We start from the raw sequence: 23,561 nt of genomic DNA, 5'->3' as shown, positions 1-23,561 counted from the left end.
CATCCTAACTGATTGTGTCTATTACCAGTGATTTTATCTATGATGGTGAACATGAATTTGGCTGTGGGATGTTTAATGGTGTGTTGATATAGGGCATTCGTCACTTTTTTAGTACGAATGTCACTATGATGTTCCCCTATTCTAATTCTAAATAATCTTGAAGTTTTGCCCACATAAAAGGCGGAACAATGGCAAGTGGCCAGGTAGATCACCCAACTAGTAGAACAATTTCCAAAGATCCTGACATCATATATCTTACTTGTATTTGAACTTGTGAATTGTTTGATCTTGTTAACCTGACTGCAAGAAATACAATGCCCACAAGGGAATGTTCCCAGAAGTGCATCTCCTGTTATCGTCAATTGTTTAAATTTAGCCCCACCACTTTCCCTCTGTTTGTAGTGTGAAAATAATGAGCCCAGAGTTTTACCTCTCCTATATGAGATCGGACATCGATCACCCAGGATACTACGCAGATAATCATTGGCTAACAAAATGTTCCAATTATTATAGATAACATTCCTAACCACCTGATGATTTTTGCCAAAAGTCGTAATCAGCCTAATAGTGTCATCCTTTGGGCTGTTGACGCGGTCCTTATATTGAAGCAGGGTTTGCCTATCCTGTTTATCTGTATGTGTACGGGCGGATATGATATCAAAGATGGAATATCCCCTATCCAGAAACCTGTTATTCAGGTCCATTTTAGCATGTTCATAATCTGAAATAGAAGAATTAATACGTTTAATTCTGAGATATTGGGATTTGGGGATATTGCGGACTGTGTGGCGTGGATGCATACTGGATGCATGTAACAGAGAATTGAATTGTGGATATTTGTGGTATAATTTGGTATTGAGTGTATGATCTTCATTTCTATATATAGTAACATCCAAAAAATCAATTTGATATTGATGAGATGTTATAGAAAACTCAATACCCCACAAATTGCTGTTGAGATACTCCACAAATTCCATGAGATATTCAGAATCTGCACGCCACACCATCCAACAATCATCCAGGTATCTCTGCCAAATGTCTATTTCTACCTGGTAAATATTGTGTAGGGGGTTGTAAATGAGGCATTCTTCTAAATAGGCCATAAACAAATCGGCATATATGGGGGCAAAAGAAGCCCCCATTGCCATGCCTTGCAATTGCCAATAACAGTCCCCTTGGAAATAGAATACATTCTTATTAAGAACATGTTCTGACATACAGATAAGCAGAGTATTAAATCCAGGTGGATACAATTCCACCCTATTTAACCAATATTGTAAAGCCTGTAGCCCTGCCCAGTGTGGTATACTGGTATATAAGGACTTGACATCCAAAGTGCACATAATCCATTCCGGTTCAAGTTGCGTATCTGCAATTATTTTCAAAAATTCAGTAGTATCCTGGATTCTGGCCCTGACATGTTTCAAAAGTGGTTTCAAATATTGGGTGAGGAAGGCTGACAGTGGTTCAGTAAGTGAACCTATACTAGATACAATGGGGTCTACCTGGAGGGTGTGTTATGGATTTGTGAATTTTAGGGAGAAGATATAGGATCTGTTTTGAAGGGTCTTTAACCTTAATATGTTGAACTGTTTTAATGGTTATAATACCTTCCTCTAAGGCAGAATCTAGGAATGTATCAATCTCCCGCTTAAAGCGATCTGTGGGATCAATGCCCATACGCATATAGCACTTAGAATCAGATAGTTGTCCTAGACCCTCTTGGACATAATAATCCATATTTAGGACCACGACCACACCCCCTTTGTCAGCCTGAAGTATTGCAATGTCATGGTTAGATCTAAGTTCAGAAAGTGCTTCCTTCTCCGTTGGAGTCATATTATCTGGTAAAATATGACATTCAAAATTTGGAAAATGTAAATCTTTCAATACTGCCTGTTGGAATATAGCCACATTTTTGTTCATGGGAGGTTGGAAGGTAGATCTGTGAAAGGTAAAATCAGAAGATCTTTGAGTGTGTGATCTGTCCTGTTCTGAAAAAAATATTTTTAAATTAAGTCTACGACAATAATCCATTATGTCCAATGTAGTCTGGTACTGATCAGAAAAAAAACCCGGAACAAAACCCAATCCTTTGTTCAATATTGTGTATTGTTCATCCGTTAATACATGGTCAGATAAGTTTAGAACATTGTCAAAATTCTTAGTTATTGTTCCAGTAGACATTGTATCAATCCTGTCATGGATTCTGTTCCTATTCCTGTTGGTGTGTTTCCTTCCCCCCCTGGGTCTCTTACCTTCCCTAAAGGGAAACTGGTGTTGGTTTTCTTTTTTAATGGTGAACCAACTGTTCTTCCACCCTCACTGTCGGTATAAGAGAACTCCTCCCCTGAAGTACTGGTGTAGGAGGAGTCCCTATGTTTCAGGATGGATCTCGGTCTCTTTTTAGTCCTACCCCTGGTCGTTCCTGTGACAGTATTTTGAAATCTAACTGTCCTTTGTGTTTCAAAGGGGTGCCCTTTGTCATAATCTATGACATCCCTGTGAAATTTCTTGATTTTTCTATCCTTAATAATTTTGTCATAGGTAGTTAGTTCCTTTGACAACCTACCAACTAACTCATGATAGTTGGAGCTGGCTTGAAACTTTTTACATTCCGTGCTCAAATTCTTAATCTCAGAGACACATGTATCTATGGTTCTGTCATAATACGAGGCCAATATTCTGACAAAAACCATACAACCATCCTGTAGTGCCTGTTCCCATTCTTCCGTCAGCCTCTGTTCAGATCTGCTGACAAGTGGCCGTAATTTTATACGTAAACCTCTGGGGGCCATATTTTTATGTAGTTAGGCTCTAAAGAGTCTCAAATGCCAAATATTAGCCCTTAGTCCTTTCAAACCTCTTTCCAAGGTTTTAAAAGCCAGTTCACAACTATCAGCAGAATTAGATATAGATGGGTTAAGGTTGTTGCTCGGGATTTGATCTAATCCAAAAACACCAATGTCTTCCTTGTCAGCACACAGCCCATCCAACATTTGGTCCAAATCCATATTGAGTAGCAGTATAGGTTGCCAAAGGAACTATAAATCCAAAAAATTCCAAATTATTATAACTAGAACGACCAGAGGTAAACTCAAAATGATCCCAAAATATCATATGAATTAAGATGACATAATAATAGTGTCGGATCAATGAGCCTGTTATAAAAAAGTGGGGAATTATCACCCTTAAACTCAAGTTTGTAATGTATGACAACTAATATGGATGAGATTCAAGTGTAAATAAACACCTGAATGGCTGGGTTTAAGTCACATATATAAGTATATGTCGCTATCTCCATATAATGGGTCATCCAATGCTAAATCATGTTCCGTTTTATATATATATATATATATATATATATATATATATATATATATATATGTCTGGCTTACCCCTTATAAATACAGAATAATTATGTGCAATAATCTTGATATATTATCCAAATTCAATGTTGAGAAACACATATATATTGCTGCTCTTGAACGTTTATATTGGTGATTGGACTTATCTAAATTGTCCAACCTGTATATATACATCCAATATTCATGGAAATAATTTGTCACAATATAACATATGCATCAGATAACATTCACAATGTGTGTTATAAGCACAAAATCAAACCAATACAATGCTTGTCAATGTCAATTATAAATAATGACTGTCAGCATATTTTATAGTTGTAACCCAAGTCCTGAGAATAGACTAATTGAAGTTTTACATAAATATGCATTGCATTTGAAGTTGCATACAGAAAAAAATGGAAATCCGATACATATATGGATACTTCAAATGTGTTGACCATTCATGAACCAAAAAACTGAAATAGTTATAAAACATTCAATGTCAATGTTCTTCCATGAATGTATACTATTAACTTTGTATTATAATATTTACACTTGCACATAAGTTGACCCACAGGCCCTAACTACTAAACACATTCACCTAGATAAACTATCATATATATATATATATATATATATATATATATATATATATATATATATATATATATTTATGTCACTCTCCCCCTGGCCTATGTTCAAATGTGCCAGTATACACTAAAAATTGTAATATAACATTTGCATGACTGATATTCCCAATGTATATTATGAACACATAATCGTACAATTGCAATAAGTATTCTTATCCATAATATGTAAATGTTAATATACTGTTATTAACTTGAATTTAACAAAAAATTGTCCTTCTTAAGTGTAGATAGCACCTATAGTTGAAGCGAGAAGTTCCACAAACACTATTCCATGAGAAATAATGAATAGTTGACAATCCCACCAGTCAACCAACTCAAAAAGCTCCAAAAAAAACGGTAGTTTATGAAGCATTCCACCCCGACGTTCTTCCAGAATTTGAACCTTGATCACGTATTACACAGTTCGCGTTTTCATGTAAATGAACCCATAGGCCCAAACAAAATGTACGCGTTCACCAAAAAAATATTATTGATGCCTTCATTCATATATTATATGAGCTATTGATGGATATAAACAGTTAGTTCCCTTGAATCCCAAAGTTATAAAAAAGCAGAACAAAAATTTAAAATTAAGTTAAGAAGTACCTGCGTTAATATACTCAATGCACTCCATAAATGAAAATCGAAGTGTAGTTCCGGTAAACTTAAATCCACTCCTAGATCCCAAATATCAATAAAAGTGAGCCGTAAGTGTTCAAAAAAGAAGTTGTACACCAAATAGTTACATTGACCCTGTATCACGATGAATACCTGATCAAATATGTCCCTTGGTCACGCAATAGGTAGTCGTCACGTATCACAGGTTTCATTCATATGCCCTTGGTCCAACACTGAAAATATTTGAAAAACAAAAATAGAAATCCAAATCGCTGGTATAATCCAGGTAACACACTATTGTTACCGAAATTTGAAACACATGGAAGGAGTCTTCTCCTACCGACACGTGGAGCTAGACGCCAACAGCGAGGTGAAGAACAGCACACCTCGCACGTACAGCATGCACGGCCCAACCAACGTAACTCAAAAACACAAGAGGCCAGCAAGGAAGTTCCACGTAATTGAATTTTATTATTCAAAATCAAACAAGGACTTAATAAAGTCCCAACAGTAAAAAATCAGGACTCTCAAACTAGTTTTGGCTACTGCCTTCTTCAGTGAGAGTCAAAAAAAGCCAAAATTACTACCAGCATACAATGGTGTATTTCTATTGCAACCCAGCCAATAGGCGTTCTAGGTATGTTCCCAATAGAGAATTATTCATGAGTTGGTACTTGGGCAAGAATAATAAACAAAAATAAAAATAAAAAATATCAAACAGTGTTCATATGATGCATAAATGCCATATAGAAATATAATAAGTGAACACTGATAATGAATGAATGAATGTGTAACAATGACAAACTGACAGTTATGATTCTAAATATTTGCGAACAAAAATATACACCTGAAACTGAATATAGTATCAGAGATCATTATATAACAATATAATGTAATGTCACATAGGGGTTTGTTATTATAAGAAATTCAATTCATTTAAAATGCTCACTACAAAGACCACAGCCTTCACTGCAACATAAACAAGCCACTCTGTATGGACAGGTTCTTGACACAAAAACTTCAACTTCTGTAAAATGCTCCTCTCATTATCAAACAATGTAGTTCAGCAACACGGCAACTGGATGGATAGCCATGAATGTACTCCTTGAGTAAGCAGCATAATCTTCATCAAACTGGACAGAAAATCCACATACTAAAAACTTTCCTAGCTGGATGGCTAAAATCTAATATTGGTTACTCAAATCTGAGAGGTATGATTTCATATTCAATACAACACTCTCTCTGTCAGGAAAGGTGCAATTTAATGAAAGTGTACTTTTACTGTATGATATATCTGTGAGCTAACTTTTTTGTGTTCAGTAGGTAGATTGATAGTCATTAACCTTTCTGTGCATGTGTACCTCTCTGTCTCTGTCATGCACACATACACACACACACGCACTCTTCTTCTACTTTCACATACACATTCTGATTTCATGCATGTGCTCACAGACTCACTCCGCACTTACCTATTAACACAGATAAGTGCTGACCCTTTCAAAGGCAATGGTGGCAAATCCATACATGAGCCCCTCTTCAGCGAGAACACACACACACATTCTTTGGCACGAAATAATGGTGGGAACACACAGATCCTTCTTTGGTGCAAAAAAATCAAAACTACAAGGGTGCTTTGGTGCATGCGCACACTGACAGAGTTATAGGTCACGGGTGTGAAAAAACAAAAAAAAGTGTTTTGAGGCATGCGCATATCGATGTTGTAGTTAGAGGTCAGGGGCCACATGGAAGAGCTCTGAGGGCCGCAAGTTGGACACGTCTAATTTAAAATATCCTGGAAAATCTGTTCAGGATATATTTTCAAGGCATAATGCTGTCTTCAGGATTCACACATACTGCACTTTTTGAGGAAAGAAAGTGCGTATGTATTGCATAGCAAATTATTTGATGACTTGGCACTTATGAAAAAAAAAAAACCATCAAAGGAACCTGACTTTGCTAATAACGATACATTAAACTGCAGTAATACAGTAAAACGTAATGAAGCAAGCACTGAAACTGTGAATGAACATACTGCAATCTAGATAGGAAAGTGACAAAAATAGTTTCTCTTTGTAAAATGAACTAGCGTTTCAACTGCATTTTACCTTTTAAATTGCTGCTGTTTGTTGCATTTGCAGGTTGACTGGCAGAATTCATGCAGTCATGCAGTTCATGAACTTTGACATTTGCAGTTGTCAAATTTGAAGAGATTTTATTTTAAAACATTGTTAATGTGTCTGCTTTGTGTTTTTATTTTTCTTAAGGGCAAACTGCCGATAACAGGAATGACAGTGACAAAATTGGAAGAAAGTGAACCCAATCATTTTTCGTTTGAAATTACAGGTTCGTACTTTTAAGAGATTTTCTTTTTTTCTCTTCCTCGTGAGGAATTGACACAGTCATGTATGTATGTATACATTTAAGCACGTAATGCTGATGAGGGAGAATGACTGTTTTTGTTAATTCATTTATGCATGCATATATCTTCTGTTGGGTTGAGACCTCATTTCAGTGGACACCCTAGGAAGCAGAGTTCCATAGCAGTAATGTAAAATAGATACAGAACAATCACTAGTTGAAAACAGAAAAGGAAATCATAGCAGACAAAGCAGGTTACAAACCTACATGGAAATAGTGTTACGTATAGCTAGTTTTGCATTAGGCAGACAAATGACTAAAGAAGACAGTGATAATAACAATTCGGTTATTGTAGTCTGTTTGCTTACATTTGTGATTTATCACAAATTTGTTATTGCAGAGATCAGCAAGAAAAAAAAAAAAAGTTGCAACTTTAAATAATCCCAACTTTGAGTACTTGTGTTATAGGGACAGGTTAACAGAAACGTTGCACAGCTGAGCAGACTAATCAGTTGGTGAAATGAGGCCATCATTTTCCTTGTTTTTTTTTTTTATTTTATTTATTTTTTTTTAACAGTAACTTTTCACTTGTCTTATTAAATCACAGAAGAATGTTCTCTTAAATATGGGTGCCTGGCTTGTTTCAGGTCCTAGACCCTTCTGGCAGGTTCTAATCATGCTTGTATAGCTAAGGTTCTTAATATATCTGGTTGGGTTCACTGCTGAAATGATATCCAGTAGTTTTTCATAACTGACATCTTCAAATTCCATCCAGAAAAGAGCAAGTTACTATTCTTTATACTGAAAGTGATTTCTGAGTTTACTTTAAGACAAACTATTAATTCCCCTGTTTTCTTTACTGATGCTAAAAAATGAAGGTGAAAGGATGCTTAACTTGGATGTCCACTGACAACTCAGGCACTTTCTTGATGGATGTAGATCTTTTAGATCTTCAGGCCAATTGTTAATTTCTTATGAAAGTAAGAAGAGGATGCAAACTATGTCAAAGCAGACTAGTTCTAATTTTTGAGGTTATTACCTTTCTCTATACTCTTCACAACCATGCTGATTGGTCAAACCCATCTAAGTTTATAACTTGCTTTCTCTAGTATGGTTCATCTTATCTTGGCAGTCATGTCTACAAAAAAATCATGCAGCGTCTTCACTCGATAGAGGAATAAATGCTACGAGTCATCAAACTGGCTGGGCTGTGCAGTCTGTCAGCAAGAAAGTTACACAAGCAGATGATTTAATGCAGTAGAGAACTCTCTAAACATAAAAGTGGCCACTTTTTGAGAACTCCATCATCACTTGGTCATGTGGCAAAATCTGTGCATTGATCCACAGTTCATGGTCAAACCATGGCTTACATTAAGTAATAGTTCTAGGGCGTACACTCATTTGGGCAACCTGATCCAGTAGCACTGTGGATAATATTACTGTGTATCCATCTAGCACTAGCACATCAGATTCCCCTACACAGTCTACTTTGAAGGACATGTCAAAAAGTGGGCAAAGAATATCAGAATTATATGTCTGGAGATCTCTGTATTTCACAAGTTCACTGAGGTGAAGAAAGTTTAAGCCTGATGTGGAAGGGCTAACAGTTGGATCAAAATATATGTTTCATCACTGAGTCCATGGTTTCTAAGCCTAAAGTATGCCCAGATTTACAGGCCCAGTACACACAACCTGAATGAAGCTGTACCTCTCAGACTTAAGAACTCCCTAGTGGGCTCTCAGGTCTGAACATCCATTCAGACATTAACATTCCACAAGAATAACCAGTCGGGTGTCTACAAACTAGGTTAGTGAAGCAGTGCAAGAAGTCTTGAAGAAAAGTCCAAGGTGACCTGCTGGGTGTTATGCAAGGAGAAATATGTTCACTTCTGCTGTAGGAACAACCCCCCATCCTCAGCAATAGTCGGCTACAAACTCAGTGAAAAAACAGATAGACACCCATCACTATCCATGCCTGGAATGATGAATCACGTGGTGACCAAGTATGGCAGACAACCCAAGGTAAGGACCTAAATTCCCATCCAGCCAGGTATCTGCGATAAAAGCCACGAGTACTATACAGCTACATGGCTTAAGTTAGAATTACTTCACCTATTCCTAATGACCTGGCATTCCTTAACACAGCTTCTGTTCCCAAGGTACTGGCAGAAGGCATGGAGGATCCATGATGATGATGATGATGACACTCATGACCTTTCATCAGTGGGTGACACTAAGTGACCAAGTCCTCAGTGGGAGGCCCCCATTCAAGGTGTGTAAAAAAAAAAAAAGTCTGATTTCATAGCAACAGCCCCAACACTCTTCGCCACCACAAGTCTCCAATACTTAAGAAACAGTGGGATTAATATGCAGAGAGCCAGAGCAATGAAATGCTAAAGGAAGGTGCCTAAAGGACGAGAGCCTCTTAGGTGGTGTGAATAATCATTGGCCTAGTAGGTGTGTCCTTACAATGGGTCTCAATCTGGAGGTCTGACAAAGGCAAACACTGCAGGAATGTAAAACAAGATAAAACAGTTGTGTAATAGTGTAGAACAATTTAAAGAACAAGAACAGCCAACATTAAAACCAGACATAACACAGTTATTCTGAAAAATACTTATAGTAAAATACGCCCAGAAGGCAACACAGGCACGCTGTAGTTGGTGTAACAGTCTTCTTTTATTGCATTCTGGTACCTCGGCCTTCGCCTTCTCAAGGAATACATTCATCTTAGATACCACCACACCCTTTATATCCTTAACCAAGTCAAATTGACATAATTAATTACAATCAAACAATTAAACAATTAAACAATTCAACAACCGTTGAGTGAACCTGCCTTTATGACTTAATAAATTTTACTGAATGCATTATTAGATACATTATTCTCATTTGTTGACTTCAGAAAATTACTGATAAACATTGAATATACAAATGCTTTGTATAATTTAACACCAATATTATAAATGACATTTTTATTTTTATTTTTGTTTTATATTATTTTGAGAATTTTGGTAATTTTTATGTATCTCCACTATAATTGTCTTTGCTTTAATTACTTTTAATATACAAATTCATATTTCAATGTTCATACCATTTGGAAAGTAGGTTTTATAATTCAGAATGAATCTGGACTCCATTTCCAATAATCTATTATGAAATCCTACATCACCCTCTGAATTTTTTGGCTTTCCTAACGCACAATATGTGAATCCTTCAGGTGTCCCCTATGAAAGTCCAAAAAATGTTTAGCCAAGATGAATGTATTCCTTGAGAAGGCGAAGGCCGAGGTACCAGAATGCAATAAAAGAAGACTGTTACACCAACTACAGCGTGCCTGTGTTGCGTTCTGGGGGTATTTTACTATAAGTATTTTTCAGTGTTTTTTATATTCTACAATGTCGATGAATGCTTCTGCAAGTGCTGTGTCAGGAATTCCTCAATCAAACCAACCGGTGAACTTTATTTCCATGTGGAAGGAGAGGGATGAGAAACTAGCATCCAGGGACCCTTGGAGTGGCACTATCACCGATTGTTCGTCCAAATACACTGAATTGGAAAAGGCGATGGTAAAGGAAGTGACCACTTTTTACGATTCTAAATTATTAGAAAAATACATCAGTTTAAATATAACCCCCTAGAGGGTTAAGGGTGGAACGTTTACTTGCCTATGAGTTCGGAGAGGAAGAAGCGGATCTTTCCGCAGAATGGAAGGCAGTTTCGCTAAATTGTACTATTAGTTGGTTGGGTATCCTTATCAAAAGAAATGAGAGGGTACTTGATAGAGTCCGTTCATCCATTTTGCAGTTGCAAAAAGAACTGGTAAATGAAAGTTCAAGTGTTGTCTTTGAGGGGAACATGATTGACATCAAAGCTAGAGTATCCAAAGTCGAGTCGGAGGTGATCACACGTAAGAAAAAGAAACTTATCCGTGACATTAAAGACCATGAATCGGGCAAGTTATTTTCATGGCAGTATAGCTTTAAAAGAAAGCGCGGAGCCAGGCGTGACATCAGAGGATCTGCTAGAGGTGGTCCAGTCGGGGACACTATGCTATCTTCAGTCGACACGGAGTCCACAGGAAGGAAGAGTGTGTTCGAAGATTTGAATTTGGTACAAGACGTGGATACAAGGGCTAGCGATGCTGCAGACAATTCTGGACAAAATTCAGTGCAAAATAAAGGAAGGGGCCCCGTTTTCAGAACAAAAGCAGGAGAAGATGATGCTCGTTTGGTTGGATATAGTGTTTCCAGTATCTCCGGTTTTTCCAATGCCAGGGATGTCGCACATGGGGAGGTTTTGTTATCACATATCACTGAGACTGCAAGTGACATACAGACACAATTTATGGAAGGTGAGTCTTGTCGCATTTTGAATTTGTCTGACTGGGACATTACTGATGAAAGTAGAAATGTGCTATATAAAGGGCCCAAATTTGTTCCGACACGCTTCCCTTCTCTATCAGACATTCTATTAGATGTTAAACAGTTTTGCAGATAATTGTATTTAAGAGTATTTTTCGCAGAAAATAGAATGAAAAGGGAAACTGAGACGGAAACGGAAACCAGACTAAATGATACAACAGATTCTATTCTGGACAGTTCTTTAATGGACATTTCTTTGCACCAGAATGACTTAGTAGATATTTTCCCTGATGAAGAAAATGTATTAAATGTGATGGATGATGGGTTTGACACGGGTTATGGTAGATTTGATGTGCCAAGAATGCCCTATGAAAGCAAATTTAATCCGCCTAGAAGCAACGTAGCCATACAGGTTTTTGAAAAAACTTTATTTAAGCAGCTGGAGCATGAACATGATAAGTTTGTAAAAAGTAAAAAATTGTACAATTTGAGCAAGAGTGAATTGACTGCTCTATCAGTTTTGAAAGATTGTAACAACCATCTTGTTTTTACTCAAGCAGATAAAGGGGGCAATTGGGTCATCTTATCTAGAGACAGGTACAATATGGCGGCGTTGGAGCTCTTAAATGATGATAAAATTTATACTAGGTTGGTCTCTAATATGTCAAAAGTTTTTAATTCTGCATTATTAGAGGTCTTAGAAAGGGGTGAACGGTTAGGATTTTTTACATCCAGAGACGTAAAAAGGATGTATATAGAGAACCCAAGGAATGCAAGGTTTTTTATCATTCCTAAAGTCCACAAGGACTTAAGAAATCCACCGGGTCGCCCCATAGTTTCAGGCAAGGGCTCATATTTGCAGAACGTAGGAATTTTTTTGGACTCAGTGTTAAAACAACATTTACATAAGGTACAAGCCCATGTTAAAAACACGAGTGAAGTAAGTGAAGATATGAAAAATATGTTCTGGGAACAAGATTTCTACTGGGCCAGTGTAGATGTAAAATCATTGTACACAAGTATTAACAAATATTGGGGTTTGGAGTCCATAGAAAAGATGTTGGGGGAAGGACCAAGAACTAATTATATTATACAGCTTTTGGAATTTTGTTTAACTCATAATTGTTTTGAGTTTGAGGGAGAGTTTTTCCTGCAAAAAGAAGGGACAGCTATGGGGGCACCTTATGCACCCTCATATGCTGTCCTTTTCATGGCCCATTTTGAAAATTCCTTCATTTATACAAACAATTTCTTTAGGACGAAGGTAGTCAAGTATAAAAGATATATAGACGATCTTCTTTTTTTGTGCAGAGGTGATCCCTCAGAGTTCGACAGATTTATTTCAGAAATTAAGAAGAATCCATGCGGTTTGGATTTCACATACACCAAAGGGGATAAGAGTATACAATATTTGGACATTGAATTCTATGTAGGGTTCAACAATAGGATTCAGTTTAAACCTTTTTACAAAGAGACAGCCGCTGATAACTTTTTGCATGCTTCCAGCATGCACAGCGGATCTCTATTAAACTCTTTACCTTTGGGGGAATTCAAACATATTGGGGCAAATATTTCTGAGCTGACCAAGTTGGGAAATTAATTTGATAAAATTGAAAGGAAACTCAGTATGAGAGGTTATCCTGTGGCTACCATTAAATCAGCCAGGGTTAAGGTGGAGAAGGAATTGGGCCTGATAACCCCTGAATGCTTAGAGAGAAACATGGATAGAAATAAGTATTTAAGATCACATGTTTTTCAAGGAAATTGGCCAGAAAGCAGTGGATCAGAATTTATTAAAAAAGAAAAGTTATTTTTTGTCACCAAGTTTTCCCATTTTTCTGAGATTTTAAGGGAAACAGTTTTAAATTTGTGGCCAATAGTTTTGGGGGATGATAGAGTGGGGAATCTTTTCCCAAGCAAAATTATCTTTTCGTATGGCAGATATCCCAATTTAAAAGAGATTTTGAGCACAAGGCACAGTTTGGGAGAAAACCCAAGAACAGAAAAAATAGGAACACACAGATGTGGCAAGTGTAAAATTTGCAGTAAAGTCAGGAATTTAGATGGCATGAAGATTAACAATGTGAGTTACAAAGCCTCAGAATATTATGATTGTAATTCGGTAGGGGTAGTGTATATCATAGGTTGCGGTTGCAGCATACAAAAATGGTATATAGGTCAAACTACCAGAAAAGTGAAACTCAGAATCATGGAACATTTGGGCGACATCAAGCATAGAAGATTGGAGAGTCCCGTGGCTAAACATTTTTTGGACTTTCATAGGGGGACACCTGAAGGATTCACATATTGTGTGTTAGGAAAGCCAAAAAATTCAGAGGGTGATGTAGGATTTCGTAATAGATTATTGGAAATGGAGTCCAGATTCATTCTGAATTATAAAACCTACTTTCCAAATGGTATGAACATTGAAATATGAATTTGTATATTAAAAGTAATTAAAGCAAAGACAATTATAGTGGAGATACATAAAAATTCCCAAAATTCTCAAAATAATATAAAATAAAAATAAAAATAAAAATTCATAATAATATATAAAGTTTTGTATAGATTTATTGAGAAATAATATATGTTTTTATGTATTATTCATTGAAATGTTAAGAATAGAACGTCATTTATAATATTGGTGTTAAATTATACAAAGCATTTGTATATTCAATGTTTATTAGTAATTTTCTGAAGTCAACAAATGAGAATAATGTATCTAATAATGCATTCAGTAAAATTTATTAAGTCATAAAGGCAGGTTCACTCAACGGTTGTTGAATTGTTTAATTGTTTGATTGTAATTAATTATGTCAATTTGACTTGGTTAAGGATATAAAGGGTGTGGTGGTATCTAAGATGAATGTATTCCTTGAGAAGGCGAAGGCCGAGGTACCAGAATGCAATAAAAGAAGACTGTTACACCAACTACAGCGTGCCTGTGTTGCGTTCTGGGGGTATTTTACTATAACACAGTTATTCATCAAGTAATATGGCTAAACTCTAATAATGGTTTAAAATTCCAAATCACAAAAACTTAATCAATAATGAGTCTTAAAATCTCACCAGCTGAGTAGATCAAATTATATAAATATAATGCACTGTAATTAAACAATTACATTAAACAAAAAATTAATTATGTTTAAGATGATATGTAAACACTAATATTAATACATTTTCCAACAGCATAAATTATTTAAGCCAAATTCAAATCAAAATGTGATAATTCCACAATACAGTAACATCTTAGACTTGCCATAATCTAGCCCATCCAGCCTTCTGTGCCCCTGGAAATTGCTGTCAGTCAACCACATGGATGTGAAGATGTCTTAAAATTATCCAACAATGATCTCCAGTACAGAAACAAGTGCACTGTAGCATGATTTCCTGGGCTACAAGCAGAAACTCCAAGAGTAAAGTCAAGGCAGAATTTAGGAGTGACAGGCAAACACCTGCGGAGAACCCAAACATTTTATTCTGTACCCAACTTCCCTGTAATGCATCTTCAAAGATTCAAATATAAAACAGCAGACTAGGTGACAGAAGCCCAGTGAAAACAAGTAAACTTATCACAAAGTGCCACACAAACCTATTGGGTTCAACAGCTGCACCCCCTTAGGATGGGTTATGATGTGTGCAAACTTCCAAAGTGATGGAACAGTACCCTCATGATTACTTATTTTCAGGATGTTCAGGTGGTCAGAGCGAAGTCAGTAATAAGCCAGTTTAATGAATTTTGACCGAAGTCCATCAGATCTAACTAAAGCATAATCCTTCAGTTTTGTAAGAAGTTTTTTTCATATTTAAAATACTCCCTTCCCTTAACTGAATTAGATCAGATGCATTTTAGATAGTGCTCTGTAGCCCAGTGTTGTTGAGAGTTGTGATGTTAGTTATTGTGTATTCATACTGGTTTCTGAATAAATCTGTTACACCATTGTTGGATTAGGAGACTTGCCTAGTCTGATGTTATTTCTAGAGCAAGCCAGTTTATTTACTTTGTTCTAGAATGTTTTAGGAAACTTAGCACTTTTTTACTCCCTATCAGGCAACCTATTTTGTGCTCTTTTACAGACATTTCTGAACTGCCCCTAATGGTAAAAGTTGCTGGATTTAGTCTCTCAATATTTAACCTGGGCTTTATCCTGCTCTCATAAATGTTTTTAAGTTTTTGTAGTGTATTTTAGTAGTTTCATTGATAAAGCCATTCCAAGGAAACGGCATTCTCAGTTTTTAAGTGAGGTTTATTTGCAGGGAAAAAAGGAAAGTGCCCTCTTTCAGCAAAACATCGGAAAGGATCAGGGCTGGTGCTAGCATTTTGGGGGGCCCCAGCAAGTTTCAAGTTGGGGGCCCTACTCAGGAGAATATAAAGAGTGACCACATTGCTGTTACATCCCCTTCCCTGTCAATCTCATCCAGCACCATTTTATGCTCACTATAGGGTTACTACATTCAGATACTTAAGAATTGGTGTGCCAAGGTATACAAACTGACCGGCATTTAGTACCAGTGTTACATTATGACAAACTCCTGCAGTACAGCAAGTTAGCCACTCAGAGGTGCATGCACACAGACTGCATACTTCTCAACTGCACAGATTTTCACAGAATGTGCAGATTTGACTCATTTTTGGTCAGTGCCTCAAAATGTGTAGTTTTCTGGATTTTTTTGTGGCAAATCAGTGAGGGGTGAATTCACTAAATAATGACAGCCATTTGAGTTTCACTTCATATCCTTCAGAAAATGCATGATAATACAAGATCTTTTATTCTAGCAAAATGTATAAGAGCAATATTTAAAATTTGTCCCAATTTTTGGGGCTGTCCCCCATTATATTTGGTTTGTCCAGATTTTTCTGTGCCAAGAGATTGAGAGCTATGACTGACTGGCATTTAGTAGTAATGTTGTTACATTATGACAAGCCTCTGTACCGCATCAAGGTAGCCAGACCCACAGAGGTACCCAAAGACACCCACACTGACTCCCATACACAACACAGACACACAAGACAAATACAGCTGCAACATTCTCATAGACCCTAACCATGCTCCCAGCCTCTTAACACAATAACTACAGACAAAGCAAAATATCATAGAACAAAGTCACAGCATCAGGATAGTTATAAACTTTGACGGTGTACACTGTACTAGCATAACAGTTTGTATTTGTATACGTTAGACATTCATACATTCTGCAACATTCTCAGAGCTGGTAATCCCCCTCCCAATATTAGGCATTTTATACAATGTAAATTTGAATTAATAAAAATAGTAGAACATATTTTGCGGTAGCATGCATTGGGTGAACCCACATTTTTGATGAGGAACAGAACAAAAATACCAGGCAAACATCTAATTGTGCATTAGCATGCATTGTCTACATGCTTATATCTTGTGTTACCCCAGTTTTATGAAACAAACAAAAAAAATACCAGACAAACATTTAAAAACTGCTCAACATTCTCACAGCCCCCGACCATGCTCCCAACCTCTGAATACAATAACTACAGACAAAGCAAAAAAGTATCATAAAACAAAGTCATAGCATCAAGGATAGTTATAAACACTACTGGTATACACATTACTAGCATAACAGGGTTTGTATTAGTATATATTAAAACATCTGTACATTCTACAACCTTTTCACAGCTGTTAACCCCCCTCCCAATATTAGGCATTTTAAAAAATGTATTATAAATAAATAAACATAGTAGAACATACTTTGCAGTAGCACGCATTGCATGAACCCAGATTTTTGGTGAGGAACAGAACAAAAATACCAGGCAAACATCTAATTGTGCATTAGCATGCATCAAGACAGCAGCACTGCATCTTTAGTACAGTGGTTACAGAAAAATTAATTCAAGCTCAAGTAAACAGTTGTTTATTTATTTACCTACTGTTTATTAACAGTATAGATTGGCTGGTCTGTTGAGACTTTTTTCAGACATCACCTAGGCTCAAAGAACAATGGAGATAGCTGAATACAGAAGCTTATATGATAAGCACATATTAGTCACATATATTACATTCAAGCAAAATAAAATAGGACTGCAAAGAAACTGAATAAACAACAAACACCATATACAGATCATGACTGATGAGAATTAGAATCACATATATAGAGAAGGTTATGATGTAAAATATTACTTGTAATCTATATATAATATATGCAATATGTACAATATATGTACTAAAGACTGATGCTATGTCAGTTCGGTGGTGGAATATGGCTATGTTATTTCAAAATGCATTTAGGAATAGTCAGTTCATAGTTCTTGAACATTGTTCCTAAAGCATTGTGGTCCTAGTTAGTTAGTCAGGTAATATAAATATAGTCCATGAGTGGGTAGGGTTAATCTAAACACTAAATGAAAAGGGTAATTCCAAGCACCAAATTGAAAAATTGACTAGGCTGAAAAAGGCCCACAAGTGCGGTTATCCTACTACTAACCTATGAACTTGCACATGACTCCTTTCTAATGATGAGCTCTGTTTTAGTCTTTTTAAAACCTACAATGGTATTGTGAGACTTCATTTCTAGAGTGATTTTATACCACATAGCGGAGTCATGTCTAGAGAAGGCATGCTCTCCAATAGCTGTCTTAAATATGGGCTGGATAAGGGCGATGTTCTCCTCTTGTCTACTTTACAGTATGTAGACTTTTTATCTCTGACCTTTCTGGGCTGTTATGCTGAAGTCTGAGCCTACACAGGCAACTGACCACAGAACAGGACTGGAAATGCTAACAGCTTTACATGCACATACTGACACACACAAGGAAGAGCAGACGAAAGTTTGGCTGCACATGCACATAGGTTGTCTGGTCACTGTGTGGGAGCAACAAATCCAACACATTCTCAAACTTGTACCATAAGGACAGTTAAAGCTCCACGTGACAGAATGTAAATATGAGTAGTAAAGTCTTGATTGGAAACCTCATGTATTCTCAAAATGGATTTACGAAATTAACTTTGAAAGCAAAGCTCAATAGGCAAATTTCTTAAATTCATTAAAAGAAAAAAAAGGATTTGTTTTATTAAAGATGCGATTATAATCCTCTGTGTAGTTAGGGCAGGGAGCTTTGTAATTTTTATAGTTCGAAACTGGCAAAAAGATTATATATTTTTCTGATATCGGGGGGGCACACAAATTTCAGATATGTCAGACTTTAATTTCATAATGCCCCTGATTCCGAACAGTTTGAAGACTTTGACAGTTCTTAAAACTGTAATACATACTATTTACAGCTCACAATGCCACTCATTTGTAGCAACTTTAAAGGCCATTGAACAGACACACTTCACTTAGTCAGTTTCTGGCAGAGCTGAAGCTCCATATACTATGAAAAATTACTGGGTTTCTCCAGTCATAAATATCCAGGACCCTTAACAGCCCAATAAATATTTGGGACCTTCAGAAAAGAAAAAAACAGTCAAAGCAAAATCATACCTCTCAACTGCACAGATTTTCACAGAATGTCCAGATTTTTCCTCATATTTTTGGTCTGTTTCTCATAAAAAAAACTGATTTCTGGCAAATCATTGGGGTTTGCAGTCGGAAAATAATGACAGACATTTGAGTTTCAGACTTCATACCCTTCAGAAAATTCATGCTAATGCAAAATCTGTTGTTCTATCAATTTTCTAAGTTTGTAAGAACAGTACTTTAAAAGTGTCCTTATATTTGTGCCTTTGTCCCCCCATTTTTTAGGGTTTTGTCCAGATTTCTTGCTTTAAGAGATTGAGAGGTATGTCAGTGATATCAAATCAGTGATATCCAGCAAAGGAAAGTGGCTGTGGCAGACAAGTGCGTGTTACTGCTGTCTATGATACCAATGGTCTGCAGATACAGATTTCAAACACTTAGTAATCCAGTTCTGTCTCTCCGTTGTGACCTTGATGGAACAGTTAAGTCTTTAACAAAATGGCAGTGTATAACCCACCAAGTTAACGTAGTACTAATCCTTTCATGGTGATTAGTTTCTGCTCATCACCAACACGCTCACAGCTTCCGAGAAGTCCGCTGACATGTAATGTTAAAAAAAGAAGAAAAAAACCCAACTTGCTTGCCTGGATGCTGCAACCAATCAGATCCTTTGCTTCACTGAACGGACCTGATTGAGAGCAGCTTATTAACAAATCAAAATAAAATTTAAAAAAAATGGGAAAATGCTGGCGATAACGACGTAACGAGGAATATATGGACAATAAAGGAATGCCGCTGATGTGAATTTTGTAACTATGCTATTCCACTTTTTTATTAGCTGAATGAAAAGAGGAGATGGAGAAACCCATGCTACTGGATGGGGGCTCTCATTCATGGGGCGATAATTGGGGGACCCCGCAGCCGCGAGTTCCGCTGGTACCTAATGCTGGACATGGAAAGGATAGAAATAAAAGTCCAGTCCATTTATAACAGTTTTGATGGAGATCACGTCACAGTTATAATATTCCTTCATGAGGGGTTTTCAAAGCAAACCAGGGCTTACTGTCCCCAGAATTTTCAACAGGTGTTATCACACAAGTCAGGGCACGTTCCAGTACTTTGTAAATAGCTTCCTTCCCTGTTCAGACTTCAGGAACACATTCTAGGCATCAGACTTCAGGGGCAAATTCTAGACTGGCTTCTGTTGCTCCTTGAGACTCTTCTTTGGTCCCTTGTGTCCACCAAGTGGTCAGTAGTCCGAGTTCTTCCATGGGCATTGGGCATTATGTGCACCAACATACACCTGCTCTTCACTGGTTGTTAGAGACTTGCCAGTTGGTAAGCATGCCTGCTCTGCCATAATATATGCTCACTTAAAGGCATCCCTGGCAAATACAACCCTGCACTGAACCACGCATTCTCCAGGCTTGGCAGTCAATATGGCAGTTAACAGAGATCCTTGATTGTGAAGCAAGTTTTATAACAAAACCTTCCATAACAGCAATGCTGTCCAGTACATAGGAAAGTAGCAGGCAATCAGTCTGCAGACCATTTCTGGCCTAGCCAAAAAAAACTATTCAGAATTCCCCTCTAGCCTCAGGAAAGACAAGACAAGATATACCAGGAGAGAATTTGAGGCTGCCCATCCAATTATCTAGGTTGTCCCTGAAGGTGATAAGGATGATACTCTGCTAGTGAAAGTTTTTTTCCGGAGGTCAGGGATACATTTTGATATGAATCTGTCACGCAAATATGTCTTATTTATCTGTTGATGTAGGTTTAGTTCCTTTAACCAAATATTTTATGTAGCATTAGTTCTCTGAAGGAGTAGGAGATCAACTAGCATTGGATCTTTTATGGCATGAAAGACTAGACATAGATCTCCATGGAGGAGTCTGTAGGAGAAAGGACTGCCAGTCTCTCCTAATAACTACGTTTTTTGAGGCCACTAATCTTTTTAGTTATCAGTCTCTGAGGACTTTGAAGTTCTGTAACATGTTTAGATAAACACATGCTAAAAGGTGCATTATATTTAATAATGAGTCTGATAAGATATGAGTAAAGGGGACTTCTTTGGATCTAGTGGAGATGTTCTTGGAAATTAGGTGTGGCAGTAATGGTGTTAACAACGTGTGTGTTTATTGTCTGAGAAAGGAAGGTAATCCATGTTGCGCCAGTTGGTGCTTAGAATACATTATTTGAAAGAGATTTTCATGCTATATACCCACAGAATCCCATGGGCAGTAGCAGCTTTATTTTGTGTATGTATGTATTGCAAAGATGACATGGAGATTGTTGGTCAAATCAGCTAGCATTCCTGACACATTTAAATTAGCTGGATTGGATGTAAGCAGCTAGTCTAAGATGCTTTTACGATGCCAGAAGTTTCTTTTGCATGACTGTTGAATCTGTTCCTTGTTTGATTCTTTGAGCTGTAGCACAGTCAAGTAAAAAGCCATCATGGATGAAGCTCAGCTCAAATGGACTGTATTGCCAACAGCAGTACTACTGTAATGTGGGAGGGATACACCTTTCCCCACTGTCATGGAGGGAAGAGCATGTTGCTATACTCTCTATATAACTGTAATAATTACTTGCTGAATGAAATATGTTCTGTTGAGATTCTGATTATTTACAGAGTTTAACTGGTATTTAATGTTGACTTGCTTGGATTTTTTTTTTTTTTTTTAATAAGATGGGTGCAGGAAGTCTTCTCAGGTTATGTGCTATGTGGCTTTACCTTCCACCACAGAGTAAAAGTGTTACCAAACTGCCTTTTGGATGGCTCGTTAGTCAGTTGGTGATTAAATGAAGTGTTATATATGAGTATGCCATATCCTGTATACAGGGGTTTAATTCCCACTAAATTTCAGTTGTGCTTTATACAGTTAAAGCAAATAATTTAGTCAAATTAGACTAACATGCTGATATCTGAAAACAAACATTTTCTTTTCATATAACAAAAGACCAACGCAAGCAAAGCTCTAGGTTCACGAACAGTCTTTTAATAAAAACACACAAGCGCTTTCACCAAATGCTTCTTCAGGTGTGACATCAAGCTAAGTACCTAAAACACCATATTTAACTATTAACCTAAGGTCACATGACACAAAGAATTCCAGCTTCAAGATATACATCCTAAAATCCATTCAAAAACATATGAAATATATATATGAAGTTAATACACCAAATATATATCTACAAAAATATATATGGAACATACATCATTCTAAGAACCAATCCACATATACTTGATCACAGAAATAGCATAAAAATAGAAATCAAAATAAAAAACACACATATATATATATATATATATATATATATATGTACATCATACTAATGTATTTGATCATGAAGGTAGCATATGATAGATAGCCAGCCACTCATTTCCTTTGTAGTGGTGTTTTGAAGGCCAGACCACTACGAAAGAAATAAGTGTCTGGCTTATCTATTATATGCTACCTGCGTGAGCAAATACATTAGTATGATGTGCATGTGTTTTATATACTTCTATAAACATACATATATATATATATATATATATATATATATATATATATATATATATATATGTATTTTTTGTAGATATATATTTGTTGTATTAACTTTATATATATATATATATATATATATATATATATATATATATATTTTTTTTTTTTTTTTCATATGTTGTTGAATGAATTTTGAATTTTAGGATGTGCATCTTTAAGTTGGAATTTTTTGTGTCATGTAGCCTTAGGTTAATAGTTAAATATGGTGTTTTAGGTACTTAGTTTTAATGTCACACCTGAAGAAGCATTTGGTGAAAGTGCTTGCGTGTTTTTATTAAAAGACTGTTCGTGAACCTGGAGCTTAGCCTGCGTTGGTCTTTTGTTATAGTATTCCTGCTTTTCTACAATGAAGGTACCTGGGGAGTAGTGGTTGTTGTTTTTTCATTTTCTTTTCATAGTTTTGTTTCATACCCATCCAGTAGTGGGAAGCGGATTGCAGTTATTTTCGCTTTACCTGTTTTTGCATTTTCAGATCAAGCACTTAACCACAGACTGCTGCTTCAATCACTGTTTACTTCCCTTAGTTTTCTTGCCATTAGGAATTTCTCCTTCTCACGTTCATTTTCCACAAACATCAGACACTACTGACTGCTCATGACTACTCTTATTTAATGTTGGATGAATAATCAAATATATTTCAGCCTATTTAACATCTGTTTTCATATTTGCTTGATTTATTCATTAAATGTTTTGCCAAGTACTGCAGTAGTCTTCCATCAGCACAGTTACTTCCTCAGCATTACTGGTATATCTTCAGTGTTACTTATTATTTTAGTTTGCACTACAGAAGTAAAAGTATCTGTCCCAGTATTCCAGTGACAAACTCATCAAGCATCAGTTTATCAATTTTAGCCTCTTGACTACACCAACTTATTGAGGCAGTAAGCTGAGCTACCGCTATCTTGATGTACTGCGTACAATGAAATCCTTGTCAGAAACACAAAAAGGAAGCATTTATGCAGAGCAGTACCCCCCCCCCCCCTCACACACACACACACACACACTTTGTTATATATTATAATTTCAAGAAAGCACTATCACAGTTAAGGAGGAGCAGTTTTTCATCCCCTTTGTAGAGAACTCTGGTCTACATACAGGAAGCTGCCTCCCCCTCTCCTGATGTGTGATAGTGCTACATGAAATGGGGTTCGACAGGTTTTGGAAGATTTACAGGTGAGGCACTAGATGAGAATAAACTAAAGGAGGGGATCAATGAGGTGTCATTTGACTTCATGCCCTGACCCAAAAATATTGTGT

The 23,561-nt window shown here is 36.6% G+C and overlaps 1 protein-coding gene across 5 annotated transcripts in view; it reads left to right on the top strand.

The window, feature by feature from the left end:
• The window catches only part of ARHGEF6 (Rac/Cdc42 guanine nucleotide exchange factor 6), a 1,746,213-nt gene that overhangs the window by 1,442,987 nt on the left and 279,665 nt on the right, over positions 1–23,561 (top strand). For all 5 annotated transcript variants that reach the window (XM_044065305.1, XM_044065303.1, XM_044065304.1 and 2 more), the window contains one exon: positions 6,859–6,937. In XM_044065305.1, coding sequence (XP_043921240.1) covers positions 6,859–6,937 — 79 coding nt within the window. The remainder of the gene's footprint in view (positions 1–6,858; positions 6,938–23,561) is intronic.

This window comes from Protopterus annectens, chromosome 3.part0, assembly GCF_019279795.1.
Source record: "Protopterus annectens isolate FY-2018-M chromosome 3.part0, PAN1.0, whole genome shotgun sequence".
NCBI lineage: Eukaryota > Metazoa > Chordata > Ceratodontiformes > Protopteridae > Protopterus > Protopterus annectens.
Note: the sequence above shows the minus strand (reverse complement) of the source record. Positions and strands in the feature narration are given on the sequence as shown.